A 15,397-nucleotide genomic window follows, 5' to 3' on the forward strand; every position below is an offset into this window, starting at 1 on the left:
GTTCGTAAATATATTGATAGCGACAACTTAGCAGATTTACACTACTGGTTCGTTATAAGGCATCTAAAAGGTTTATATTTGTCGATTACAGTTTTTACCCAGTCAGGGAATACAGACAACATAGGTGTATACGCTGGTGGAGCCGGAGGTGTGGCTGTCTTTGTTCTGCTGGTTATTGCAATAGTTTGTGTTATTAAACGGTAAGTGGTACTTGGGGAAATGTTGCGGTAACTTTGATGACTTTCATAGGTATGTAAATAAAATAAGGAATTGTGAATAAGTATTCAGACCTTTTTACGGCATTACGTATGTTTTTTTTCTACAGTTAATACATCTTAAAGCTGGAAATGCAAGTTAAATGCATGTTTTTGAGATTAAAAAAACAAACTGGAGTAACGTGTTTCCAAATCTATTTCTGAAATACTTCTGGTTATGAAAGTGCCGTATTCAAGGAAGCGAGTTATTTGCTCTATTGGAAACCATTGCTCTGACCGACCTCTATAGATGACACGGGAATCAAAAAAATATATTAAATTGCAGTTTTACGTGTATGTCTCGTGACTTTGGCCATACTTGAAACGTTTGTGTAGCGTGGCCTTGTGTTAAGGAATGATTGAATTTATTCATGATCAGTATCGCCATTAGCGTGCAAGTGTTTTCTGACAAATACATATTTGTGTTTTCAACAGAAAATCTACCATCTCAAGCAGAAATACATCTGTTATATACGAACGACCAAACTATCTAAACAGGGGTGCAGGTAACTGTTCAATACGAAATGACCATATTTTGTATGCATTTCTAATAATATCTAAGGAATACTTCTATGACAACCTAGGTGCGTACTCATATCGAAATTCATGCTTGGCTATCTATTTGTATAATAACAGAAACAAATAAAAATATTAAATGTTTACACTTATTATATTACAATGCGAAGTACATAACGCGCTTACAAATTGTTCAACCATTAATGTATTTATTGTCTACGTTTCAGATGACGAAATAGAACATGTTTATCTTGATATTCAAAGCGACAGTCTGACAGATGGAACAGTAGGACGCGACAATATTTACTATAACGAGGGGCCTATTGACTTTCCTGTCACAAAATTGAAAGCTCTCATTTCCGAGAAAATTAAACACGACAAGAAGCAGTTCATCGCAGAATTCGAGGTATCTTTAATCAAGTCAATGTAGTCTGAGTTTAAAAAACGCACTCCAAAATTAGTCTACACATTCTCGTGCCAAAAAGTTTATATTGTTAAAAAAAATGTGAGAGCAAAAATGGCTTTATAGAAAATATCATAAAAAATTTTGAGTAAAATATGTTGAAGTACCTGCAAGGCATGTATATGATAAATGAGTATCAGTTCTGAAACCACTGCTAGGAAATAAAATTGTGTCTGTTTTAAAGGGAAAAGATTGTGAAAAGATTCAGTTGACTAGCATTGCTATCATTTCTAATTTCATTAATGGCGTTAGATTCAAGAATAAAAGTAAATGTAAACGTTGTCTTTATATTACAGTCATTGCCGCATGGTGCAATTCATCATCATACAGTTTCAGATGGAAATAGCTCAAAGAATAGATTCCAATCCATACATCCATGTAGGTATTCACATAAAGCATGACGAGGCTTATGTTGTCATTTAATATATTTGTGTTTGACCGCCATATATTTTTACCGTCATTCTCATTATATGCTTATAACAAAGCGGCCACACCTATCTAATTCGTTTTTAAGAGTTTTCAAGACGTGGCCGTAGCATATACTGTATGCAGTTTGTTTTATATAGTTTACATGACGGGGTATTTATGACATTTATATGACCATATCTCACATTATAGAAATTCCAATCGCGTTTTAGTCCTATCGTTTTTCTCTACAGACGACCACTCAAGAGTAATACTTGATGTTGTCCCTGGCGGAAATTGCTCAAACTATATAAACGCAAGTTACATCGACGTGAGTATCCATTTCCTTATATGTAGCATGGCCATCTTAAGTACAACATAACATCGTGCTAAATGCTAATAAATACGCTAATACAGTGTTTATATATTTTGATATGCTGTTTTATAGTTATACATATCCTATATTTTTTCATCAAAGTGTCGTAATATCATAAAGTAGGTTTAACGTTATGTTCACGTACTTACTTTCCAGGGTATTGACGAAAACAGTCTCTACGTTGCCACGCAAGGCAAATCTAGCTACGTAAACAACCATGTGCCCTTTCAAATAGTTTAGCTGCTACAGCTGCATGTTGGTATTGGACCGTTTGCACCATTTACAACCAGCATGTGAAAATATATGCTAAGATTAATAAAACAATATAATTAAATTATGATAATTATTTTAAACTGCTTGCTATATGCTATGATGATTTGCCTATATGCCTGTGCCTATCTACGTATAGTTTGTTTCTTATCATCAAATAATACAAACATTGTCGACACATATAAGGACCACTTCGATCCACAATCGATGACTTTTGGAGAATGACTTGGATTCTAAACTGTGGAAAGATAGTGATGCTTACAAACTTAGTGGAAGGCCAAAAGGTATATATAGATATTTGTTATGCAATTGGATATATTAATAAATATAGTTTTTTCGTAAATAAGTTTCATTTATAATTTAGTACATCAATTTTACAATAAGCATAAATTTCAATAAAAAAATAATAACTATTTAATTCATGAATTTCAGAACGAAAATATGTTATTTGTTTTGAAATTATTAAAAAAAACATGAAATTACAATAAATACATACACCATATATTATACTGTGGTTTCAGGAAAAATGCGCAAAATATTGGCCAGACGAAGGGGATCCCATCTCAACAAAAACATTTCAGATCACGCTAAACAGAGAGCGACATTATGCCTCGCAAGTAGTTAGGAACATTACAATTACGGACAGAAAGGTAATGTTTTCATCATTGGCACAATTTAATTGTGAATCCTCAGATTCAATTAAATCTATTTGTATTGAAGATCTACCGACGGGTGTAATTTACGTTACAAGTGTCAATCTTTAAAGTTGTCCGTTCTTTTATAAAAGTCACTATCCAACAAGCAGGATAATGTATATATTTACTGAGTATTAAAGTGCTCTATTATATGTATTAAATTAATGTTCAATCATGATTCAGTCGAAGGAGACTCGAGAAATCACTCAACTTCATTTCACAAGCTGGCCTGACCACGGGACACCGAATGCATTGGAACTTGTATTGTTTCATCGCCGGGTAAAGCTATGTCACACCAGACTGCCCGGTCAGATGGTGATACACTGCAGGTATATTATCTAAAATCATAGACAAAAAGGAGATCTACAAATGTACATGCGCTTAATAATAATACATGTCAAATTAAAGAAAATACAATTAGTTTCCATGGTTATAGTGAAGATTATTATAGTGAAATAATGGTATATTCTAAAGTGACAGTATACAGGCTACACACAATAGTAGCCGAAAACCATTAAATGGACAATTACTTATAGAACGGAGTTAATGCAGGTAGTGTCAGTAGCGGCACATGTCAGGCGACCAAGGCTTTTTTAATAGTTGACATGTGCAATTTGATGAGACAAAGATTGTATGATAACACCGAACGTAATACTATGTTTTAGGAAACCTTCTATCAGTCGCTACCATCAACCACTCACCTTTTCGGTTTGAACATTTTTCTCATGAGGTTTATGTTTTCCATGTATGTTTGTTACAGTGGTGGCGTTGACAGAACAGGACTGTTTATCGCCCTCGACGCCTTGCTGGATTTCGGTAGAAAGCATCAGCATATTAACATACGCAGTTATGTAAACAAGATGAGAAAGAACAGAATGAACATGATTCAAACGGTGGTGAGACAATGTATTTTCGTTAACTGGTTCAGGTCTTTTGTTAACACACTTGTCCTCCTATGAATGGCTGTATATAGCGCAATGTCATCGGATCACATCAAAAGTAGAAGAAACATGATGAAAAAACGTTTATGTCAATAAACCATCGAGTTTCTACATGTTTTCAGAATACCTCTTCATTTTTTCAGGATAATTATGTGGCACTTCATGAAATATTGGTTGAAGCTTTTGACCTTCAAGATACACTTATACCGAAATCAATCTTCCTGTCCAAATGGCATACGTTGTCTACGGTCAACAAGACGCAACTCAGGGATGAGTTCAAAGTAAGTGTTTTTAAAGAATAAGGCCCGTTAGAGATCGTCAGGAAAATAAAAAAAATCATGCAATACATATGCATTGACATATAATCGAAATCAAAAAAGGTTTTGATGATATAATACATGTCTCCTTCTAAATCAAAACTACAGAATGATTAAATACTATGTATTAAAGTATAAGATAGAGTGCAAAACAATATTATTCTATCAAAATAATGTATTTCTGTATAGTTAGCCAGATTATTCAATTCAATGGGTCATTTCTGCTATATTTCATTCACATTGAGACTATTTTTAACATTCCGTGAACACACTGTGAGCAGAGATCTCACTCTCAGATAATCCGTCGGTAAAATATCACGTTTGTAAATAGGCCTAGATTAAAATCATTTCCCATATCTGTTTTCAGTTGATGTTAGATAGGAAGCCGGAACGTAATTCAGAACAAGATTTCCTCGCTGCAACACTTCCCGAAAATATGGCTAAAAATAGGACAATGCGAATTCTGGCAGGTATGGTAATGTATTACTTATTCCTATACACATGCGCATTATACCTATATTTACATGACTATTTTAGTGTAATTAATATGAACAAAAAGGCTTCATTTAAAAACAAAACAAATTATTAAGCTACCGACAATTCCAAAATGAAAAGTGTCTGGCACAATGGCTCAGACTGATATGTTGCGATGCCAGCTCTTATCAAAGATGGATATTTCTGCAAGAAAAATCATGATAAATTATACTTTAGTAAAGGTAGTTTACTACTTGGAAGCATGAAACAGTTATGTAGTCTCAATTTTTTTTTTGTAAATGAACTGATGTATACTAAGTTATGCAAAAATGGAATTGACCTCTGAAAAATTCCAAAGACAAATACGATCAAATCTACAATGAAATTTGACCTATGAATATTGGCGATAATTACAAGCTGCATTCATATTACAAGAAAATAACTAGTCTTAGACTCAAATTGTAACGTTAACTAGTCAATTACATTTTCTGGATGTAAGATTATTGCAATATTTATATCTAAAGCATCTGAAACATAAATGAGCAATGAGCCTTACATACAACTCGGTATGGTACTCAACCAATCACTTCGAATCAGTACTAATTAAACAAGTATAACAAATGATTTAGCAGAACAGGAAATATGTAGAAACAACAGACAAATCATACTCATCAGTAGATATATATAGGAAAACCGGATATTCCGGGAATCAGTTTTGGTTTGGTTCTGTGGTTCATATATCCAAACTGAAGTGTAATGCATCATATACATCCTATTGTTTGGTGTATTAAATCGCATTCAACATATTACGTTTGTGAACGAAATTGTAATGTATGATAACGTTATTTACATGTATGTCTTCTATGCATTAAAGTGTCGTTGAATAATTGAAAATTTAATGATTTTATTGTTGTTGCAGTTGATGAATTTCGAGCGTCACTACAATCCAGCGGAAATGATTACATCAATGCTGTAGTTGTACCTGTACGACATCTCTACTTTAATATTTACATGTAACGAATGAATAAAAATAAATAACATATAACATCAAACAAGATACATTTATAATTTGGTAAAGGTAACTTCCCTCTCTTCAAGATCTTTTTGCACTTTTTACGGCCGAGGTAATCTAGTGGTCTTCAAATCCCGCAATAGTCCAGTAAAGATAGGGTGTTACCCCAAAATAATTGCAACAGAATTTTTACTTTGTTATTCATACAGATATGACTTTGTTTTATACAAGAAAAAATGTCGCCACAAATAAAAAATTTGGGAAAGTGTTTTTCTTGACCCCCAAAAAATCAGAAAAATAAGGATATTTGCATAATTTGCCAACTTTGAAGCCAAATATAAACTGACATGGTTATCATTAGATACTAGAAAATTACTGTATGGCAAGAACGTTATAAGGACAGCACATATTGCCAAAAACATAAGTTGAAATCAACACAGGGAAAAAGTATGACAACATGAAAATTGCATAATTATGTCCTTGTAACAGTCAAATGTGCTTTTACTGGATTGTTAAGATAAAAAATTCTTATTATCTATAATACAATTGATACTTATTTTGGTGGAATCTTTTTAAGTAAAACTTGTTGATTAAAGGCTTTAAAAGTAAAACATTTTACTTTCACTACCTGAGATAACATGGTTGCTCAAAGTTGGTCTTTTGGCCTTTTCCAACGATATTTTGAAGTCCAAATTACATATTATGTCTTTTTTATTCAAAAATTATTCAGTAAGTACCGTTTCAAGTGTTTAGATAGTTATCAATTCAGATTCTATGTAGGCTATACTCACCTAAAAGAGACAACTATATCAAGATATCCCCAAATAAAAAAGACGTGAGGTCGACCAAATCCTCATTTAGTGCCAATTTGACTAAACTTCTCTAATTGGCTAAGTCCTTAAGTTGAAATATCAAAAATGTGAATATCTATTTTGTGACTAATCATATTGCAAAATCCTTTGGCAGATATTACCACCATAATGGTGCGTTCTTCATAAAGTGGGATTAAAGTTTCTTTTTGATCAAATATTTGAACAGGACAGTTTTTCATTTTTCCATAATGGAACCGGATGGGGGTTACATAATTTTCAATGAGATAAAGGAATAAAATTAAAGTTCAATTTCAATTTTATAGCTGAAAATCATCACAGTTCTGATTTATTTACTGGCAAAATTTTAAGACAAACGAATAAAGCATATTCGAAAAAATAAGATTTTTGTATCGCAGATTTATGGACTTCGACATATTTTGGTATTCAGCCAAATTAACGTGATAGGAAGTTTTTAACACTAAGTAAGATGTGCATATTTATACCGTCATTACAACAAATGATCAAAATAACAAGTACAAAATATACAAAAAAGGATATAACATATTTGGAAGCATTTGCTTTTTTATTTTCCGAAATATTAACTACCAAAATGGGTGTTTTGCCAAAAATCTAAGTATAAAAACGCTTCAAATTGGCACGATCAGTCAACTTGACAGGTTAATATTTAGTTTTTTTCTAGCTAATGTATTATCGATCATGCATTAATATCAAAGAAAAGGTAACCCTTTAAGACATTAAACATAAACTGATATTATTCAGGGTAAGTTTTTATAAATATCTGCATCTAAAAAGAACAAAAACGGTAATGCTAGCTAAATTCAAAAGGTTTTGAGCCGTTTTCATCCTACTTTATTTCTTTGATTGACTGGAATTATTGTATCATTTCAACTGATTTGTACTAACCTAATGTTTGTCTTACTATATACCCGATTTCATATTTCAAGTATTGCAAAAATAGCAGATATTGTACTTTAAAAGTGGTCAAAAGTGTGATTTCTATATATTTTCATATTTTTCGGGTTTTGAAAAAACGACTTTCTGAACTTCTGATTTTTGGCGACTTTTTTCATGGTAAAATACTAACACCCTCCAACCCAAAAAGCAGACAAACAAATTTTGTTGCAATTATTTGGAGGTTAGGCCTCTATTTTTCGTATTTTTACTGGACTACAAACAGAAAATGTCACTCTAGGACGAGGGTTCGAAAGCGATATGGGGAAATTGCCGAATTGCTGGTGGATTTTGTTTTCTCCGGATACTCTGGTGTTCCTTCATCTCTAAGATATGGCACGCCCTAAAATGACATAGGCTGTTGATAGGATGTTAAACCAGACAAAGAAGTTATTGTTTGATAGATGATGTGATAAAGCATTAGTTTCTTTTATTATTTCAATATGAATTGTCTTCGTATTATACTTTATTTCAATATTCAAGACTTTTTTGTTTAAAAAAATGTTATTCTCAAATCTACATTCTGAATAGTTAATTAAATTGAAAATGTATTACAGTCTTACACCGACATAAAAGGGTTCATAGTTACACAAACTCCCCTACCAGACACCAGAGCGGACCTCTGGACCCTAGTAATGGACTGCCAATGTGACACGATTGTCATATTGGGGGATGATAAAGACCCAGATCAGGTAAGCTTAATAGCAAATTACTAATAAACATAGGTATGACATTTCTCCAATTATTATTTATGATTGAAAAGAATTACGAATTACGTCGTTATCTTACATATTGAAATAATGTTGGAGATTTTGTTTGTTAACAATTTTCTTGCCGACATTTTGACGAGGTGTTAAATCATCAGCATTTGTTATTATTTTCTAAACGTACATTATTAACAAACAATAACTTTTACCAAGATACCAAATTACCTTAGGATGTGTTAAACGAAATGCTTATCGTAAATACGTATAAGAAATCATCCCAATACTGAAGCGAAGTCACTACCTTGGATTCCATAATGAAATTTTGATGATATCTTATCATACTACTATATTTACCTATATATTTTTTTCAAAACAACTCATACTCATCAATATTATTTGTGCGTTTAAAGTATATATAAAACTTATAATAACACAACTTCTGATATTTGATTCTTCACTGTTTTGCCTTTATTACTGTTTGAATATACATAAATTATATCCATGTCACAATCTGAACCCTTTTCCTATGACCTTCCCGTAAAAACAATTATTGATAATTTGTCGATCGAAACGTAGCGATGCACATATATTAAAAACGAAATATCTAAGTAAACTGTAATATATACTTTCTGCAATGACCTACACATACAGTTTAAGTATAAGCGATCACAACGATCAACCAAGCGTTCAATTTCATCAGCAGGACAACCCGTGGATACCCATGGACATAACAGAAATCACAATGTCTAATTTCACCATCACACAAACGGGGATCCAGACAAACCTCGACAATGTAGATATTGTCGATCTTTTAATCAAGAGGAAGGTATACATATGTATATGTGTAGAATCTCTTTTTCATGACGGTAAATGTGAACTGTACCTATCAACATTGGCACTGCAGAAAGATAATCATATTAATGTTTTTACTGATTCAAAAATAATTGATGAACGTCGAAATGACAGTCACAGAACGCATAATATAGTAAATTTGTCAAGAAGCTCTCTAATTCGATTCGAGAATAAATCAACCCACAAAATAACTTTCAGTTTTATTGTCCACGCCATTATCGTGATTATAAACAATCTAATGTGTCTTATAATACTATGTAAAGCAAACCTCTTCCGATATTAAAGTTAAAATAGAGGTGATGTATGTCATTATTTATTTGTTACTGATCAGCCAGTTGTTCCCTATATTTTCAGTGTACAAAGACTGCTCATAAAACACAGGTATTCCATGTGAAGGAATGGACAATGGACAGACAGGTTCCTCCGTCTAAGCAGTTGATACTACATCTTCTGGAGAAGATAGAGAGAAGACGGCGAGCCAGTGGCAACAAACCAGTTCTTGTCTCATGCAGGTATCTAACGATATGCTCAATTGCATACTTGATTTGTTTATTCAATCATTATCTATATATATATTACTTAAAAGATACATAAAATGGTTAAATGGTTTCTTAATCAATATCTCAATGAATTAATTGATCTGCGGTGACCGTGTAGTTAAGACGTCCGCCACACATCTTCCACCTCTCGAGTCGCGAGTTCGAAAACCTTGTGGGACAATTGTCATAATTTAAGGACAGGTCGGTATTTTTTCTCTGTAAACTCCGTCTTTCCCACCCCATGAATCTGACGCGTTCTTAACGTCAATGCCACTAAAAATGAATATACGTTAAGACAATCAAACCTAACCAATAACTTGATTAATTAAGATATCTTCAGTCAGATTGATAGGGCGTTCCCTGCGCTACCTTTCCACCTCTGTGGTATTCGGGTACATCTGGTTTCACCACTGCCAAAACCTTTTATGTTTTAGAATGATACCGACTATTGATAGGTCGTGAAACTTTAATTAACCTAAAGCCAATTTTACAATCAATTTTTGTATAATATATAACAATAAATCGCTGAACAGATTTGTTCTAACAATAGAATTATAGTTGTAAATGAGTAATTGTGGTAGCATTGCATTGTCTAATTACCCATAGTGTATGTATTATAATATAATATAATAGATTATGTAAAAATCATATTTTGACAGAGACGGTGCAACACAATGTGGGCTGTTCTGTCTAATGGCCAACACTCGAGATCAGCTTAAAATGGACGAAGAGGTGGATGTATTTCAAACAGCTCTTCAGCTTCTGGTCAGGCGGCCGGAGTTTTTCAGCACATTTGTAAGTGATAACATTATAATATTTAAGAAAAGCTTGGTAGGTAAGATTTTTTTGTGAAATCGGTTCCAGCCATTTAGATTAATTAGTACTATTGTACAGTATAGAATATGAAGAGGGTTCAATGACTACGTGATATAACTTTGCATATATATGCTAAAACTGAAATATAATTCCAAGCATCTTAATTTCCTTCAATAATTACAACAGTAACATGATTTGATATACTATTGTTCTTTACCAACAGGAACAGTATCATTACTGTTTTACAATCCTGACCGCTTGCCTCCAGGAAACAGACGTGTACGTCAACTAGCAAGAATAGGCCTATTTACTCCAGAGGAGAGCTCCTTGATTTGGACAGAAATAGAGTTTAAAAAAAAATAAAAGAATTATATATATTTATGTAAGATGTATATTTAAATTAGTTACCAAATGGCTTGTTCATAGAAGTATATGTAAATTAGTTACCAAATGGCTTGTTCATAAGCCACTGGATCTTGGGAACGAATACTTAGTGCGTATGGAGTGGCAGATATGAAATAATATTTCCGTGACAGCTTTAATATGTAAATATCATTATACATAGTATTGTGTGCGAACTCATTGATATGGCTGTTATTATTAACACTATAGGAGAACTGTTCCCGAGGGAAAGAGCAATAATAGATTTAGTACGTCACATGACATTCATTATGACGTCATATATATGGTCGCGTGCTCATTCCCGGGGGACTATACTTTAGCATAGTCTCCCGTAGTCAAGAAGGACAGAGAACTGAAATAGACCATGGCTGTTATCCAATCGCATTCCTATTGATTATCATGTGATGTATTAAATTATGATAATTCCATTCTAGTATATTCCTATCTGGTTTACAAAATAAATGGAATAGCCTTAGTAGTCAAAAGCAAAATGATGCAAACAATATGGTCCACAACTGTTTTATGATATGATATGATGACATTAACAAATATCTCCAATGTTATTTGTCCAAGAGTAGTTTATCCAAATTAGTATATGAGAAATATTATACAAAATCGTCCTATTTCGCGACTGGTAGAATCGGAATGTTTTACCGCTGAATGAACTACATGTGGCTGTCTGGTATTCTTGTGTGTTTGATGTTTTTTTTAAGTTTGCAGTAATCTAAAGATGAAGCACCGAACTTGATTATAATATAAATGGATTGTATTCTTGTGAAGCACCGAACTTGATTATAATATAAATGGATTGTATTCTTGTCAAACCTCCAAAAGGAAAAAAAAACAATTTACACTGTGGTATGTACATAATCAGATATGATTATAATTGTATCTATATTTTGTATATATAGTTATCATTTATGCCCGTACATTTCATTTCATTTCAACCAATTTTATTTAATTAATCAATCGGATTGGGCAACAGGCTAGGCCTTTATAAACCCTTTCCTAGCCAGAGACTATACAAATTAAATTATCTACATGTATTCAGTTGATTTAACAACATATTATTGAACAAGTATGGTAAGTAACAACAGAAAATATTATTAATATGTCATTTGCCATGTATTATACTCCTATAGATATATAAGTTTTGGAATAAATTTCATATTGATATACCTTTTTCACATAATTGTACAGGGGAGATAATTCAATTATAGACAAAATATCATAGTAGGAAGATAGAAATGTAATATAACAGACTAGTAAGCCACTAATGCATTTTTGAGGTTTTCTCAGTTTTAATCGGTACATAATAATCCAGTGATTCTGTTTGTGTCTCGGACTACAAAAGTCCACAAAAGCCCTTTTCACAGGCGAATACTAGATTCGCACCCAATCAAACTGGAAAAGAGAGTACTACACGTACATTGTATTAAAGACATAACAGCTTAGATTATGATTATGATTTAATTCAAACAATATCTTTTATCTTTACCAATATTACGTTTGAATCCCACCCTTAGATATGAAGTTTACGTATATGTGAGAATATATTGAATCCAAAATGAATACAAATTGATAACTTAGTTGGAAAGAACTTAAATAGATAATAACAGATAAATATATATAACATGGCTTTAAACTTCAATATAAGACTGCTTCTAAATAAAAACAAATTGAGAAGTTTTCAATAGATGTTATTAGAAAGTCTCATTTGGCATATTCAATGTGGAAGCTGGATACATCGATATACATACAATTTTTAATACGGTTACTTTGTTTTATTCTATATACAGCATACACTTATCTTATTAAAAGAATATACATGTATATTTTCAATTATTTTCAGGAAATTTAACAGTATTGAGAGCAATGACAAGTGTATATATATACACATGGACTGTTGGTCATTGTCTGTCAATATCTGAGTAACATTTGGTCTAATTAGTAATATAACATGTTCTTGTATTAAAATAATAGCTGTATTTGTATTATGTGTGTTGTGTGAATGGAGTATACAAAAGAGTTATCTCCCTTTATCTGTTGTAAAATTTCATTTCAAAACTTAAATATAATATCTATAATTGATGTAAGTTTAAACTATTACTTTTGCCACCATTGGAGAGAATTTATATAGGCTTTGCCTGTTATTTAATCCATTTGACTTGTAACATCTTTGTCAATAAAATTTGTTGAAATGAAAATAAACATACAATTGTTGTTAGATACAATAGACGCATGCTTGTTTTGATAACATATGGTGAAAACCAGATCAGACGATTAGTTTATCATCCTTGTCAAATACATGAATAGACTGGAACTTTTCTGTTGTTTCAAATAGTAAAAATAATGATGTTGATTATCGAAATAGAATTTTTTTTCAAATGTCAACTAATGCCGCCGCAACATCTGCAACCAACCGTATTATTTCATATCGATTAATTAAAAGTAAAAAATCAATACAATTGAATGAAGATAAAGGTGGCACGTTGTATCATTTTTATTCGCAACCAGGAGGTGAAAATCTCATATTCTTGCTGACTATTTTTTTCCTAACACATTGTAGGGTAATAACCGTGATCTGATATTTTAAGATATACATTGTATATATGCTTTGTCTGCATTCATTATTATCATTTACAAACATCTTTTTCTAATAATTTAATTTCATTTGCTAAACTCATTTTTATCTGTTAAAAGTTTCAGGTTATTTTTACATAGTCTGGATGATTTACAAGTTGCTAATTATGACATCATACACGAAGAAGGTTTTCACGAGAAAATTTTAATAATCGCCAGAGTCATTGGTCAAACTAACGTACTGTCTAAGATATAAATGTGCCTTTACTAAATTTTACTGTTAAAATACGTACGAAAAGCACGAAAATCAATACCTTATAGTTAAGTAAACAAATAAAAGTATAAGTATTATTCTTCGCTTCGCGTCCGTGAAAACTGTTATTTCGATTTTTTAATTTCTGTTTGTCTATTACTTCATAAGCCCAAATGATAATGAAAGCAATACTTCAATGCAACTACTAGGACTCATTAATAGTGTTTTTCTTAAAATAGTTATCTAACATTATTGGAGAGTATGCCGAAAAGAGCATTAATACATAAGCACATGTTGCTGCACAGGGTGCGGAATTCTCATGATATTCATGACAGTGTTTAGTAAGTTCATGCATTCATAAACATGTTTTGTTGTATCAATCACGCAATGTAATCACACAATGTAACCTCTACGTATTAATACAATTATTACTGTTCAAATCGCATCATTTCCTGAATCTAATCTATTGTCGATAGTTATGTATAAAGTACTGTTGGGAGAACAGCCATACAAGGAAAGAGAAATGATTCAGGATTCTTGCACACAGACGAGATACAGAACATCAACTGGTAAACACACCTACAGGGAAGAGACCGGTGACCTTGATATAGTCACAACGGACAGACTGCGGACTTCGATTTGGCGACATGACAGAGAACTCAGTACATCCACACATAGTAACACAGAATATACAGAAGGCGTTTTAAACCAAACCAATATCACAAACCAATGACGTGTATACACAGAGAAAGAATACATATACATTTACACTGACATATATATGAAATTGATGAATATTGACAGATCAAAGGACATAGTATCCCTGCCGAAATGTCATCGTTATATCTCAAACATTGAAAATGTGTTGAGGCATTAATAACAAAGTAATACACAAAAAATCAAAACAAGATTTATTTTTGTGTAGATGATTTATTTGAAATAAAAATAAGAAGAATGATAAATGACAAGTATTCTTAACAGAGCAATATCTGGTGATGACATAATAATTAAAATGATAAATCATTCTTCAAACCAAAGGGTACAATCTCTTTTCATATCACATTTTATTACTTCAAAAATACTTGGAAGAGTTTTTTTTTTGGTTTTATGTATCACGGAAATATGTCCAGACTGCAAACACACTCTTCAAGTGAATTTTAAGATTAAAATATTTCAAGCTGTTAAAACAAACCATTGTTCTCAACTCGTTTCATGGATGACCTGGCAGCACATAGTAAGAGGTGACCTTTCTACTTCCCGATCTTCAATTACAATGTGTATTTTCTATTTAAGTGATTCATTTGAAAATGGTGACATTTTTCAACAACTTTCTTGTAGCTATACCTATACTTTTTTCATAAATAGCTGAAATACTATACTTGAAATTTACCTTCAAGACAATGAGGACAACTTTCCGATTGACCAATCTAAACATTAACTTAAACATGGTCCTTTATGTGATGTAATCAGATTGATGAATCGATTAATGATCCATCTAATGATAAAATGAACATTTCATTAATGATACATTACTTAATGATAAAGTCAATGAACGATGTTAATTATGCAGAACTTAACTGGTGGAGAAATGATTAATGTATTATTCAATGTTTTATCACTGTTGAATTCGCAAATGATGAAGACGTAATGATTAACATTATCGTGAAGGTGATACGGAATGCTAATTAATGGTTGGCTGGTCCTTGTGATGCCAATATAATGGCAACCTATTTCAAGC

General features: G+C 32.1%; 1 protein-coding gene across 6 annotated transcripts in view; it reads left to right on the forward strand.

Moving 5' to 3' along the window:
• Window positions 1–11,599, forward strand: part of LOC138318787 (receptor-type tyrosine-protein phosphatase epsilon-like) — a 33,937-nt gene extending 22,338 nt beyond the window's left edge. The window contains exons 9-26 of one of the 6 annotated variants that reach the window (XM_069261480.1): window positions 92–200; window positions 690–760; window positions 998–1,176; window positions 1,530–1,611; window positions 1,893–1,969; window positions 2,171–2,207; window positions 2,471–2,568; window positions 2,806–2,934; window positions 3,163–3,308; window positions 3,740–3,875; window positions 4,064–4,201; window positions 4,605–4,707; window positions 5,631–5,695; window positions 8,065–8,199; window positions 8,915–9,040; window positions 9,421–9,578; window positions 10,265–10,400; window positions 10,645–11,599. In XM_069261480.1, coding sequence (XP_069117581.1) covers window positions 92–200; window positions 690–760; window positions 998–1,176; window positions 1,530–1,611; window positions 1,893–1,969; window positions 2,171–2,207; window positions 2,471–2,568; window positions 2,806–2,934; window positions 3,163–3,308; window positions 3,740–3,875; window positions 4,064–4,201; window positions 4,605–4,707; window positions 5,631–5,695; window positions 8,065–8,199; window positions 8,915–9,040; window positions 9,421–9,578; window positions 10,265–10,400; window positions 10,645–10,713 — 1,994 coding nt within the window. In that variant the 3' untranslated portion in view covers window positions 10,714–11,599. Of the gene's footprint in view, window positions 1–91; window positions 201–689; window positions 761–997; window positions 1,177–1,529; window positions 1,612–1,892; window positions 1,970–2,170; window positions 2,208–2,470; window positions 2,569–2,805; window positions 2,935–3,162; window positions 3,309–3,739; window positions 3,876–4,063; window positions 4,202–4,604; window positions 4,708–5,630; window positions 5,696–8,064; window positions 8,200–8,914; window positions 9,041–9,420; window positions 9,579–10,264; window positions 10,401–10,644 lie in introns of those variants that run through there. The other 5 variants (XM_069261481.1, XM_069261482.1, XM_069261485.1 and 2 more) reach the window with 5 other exon arrangements.
• The last annotated feature ends 3,798 nt before the right edge of the window (window positions 11,600–15,397 follow it).

This window comes from Argopecten irradians, chromosome 3 (assembly GCF_041381155.1).
Source record: "Argopecten irradians isolate NY chromosome 3, Ai_NY, whole genome shotgun sequence".
NCBI classification, from domain to species: Eukaryota; Metazoa; Mollusca; class Bivalvia; order Pectinida; family Pectinidae; genus Argopecten; species Argopecten irradians.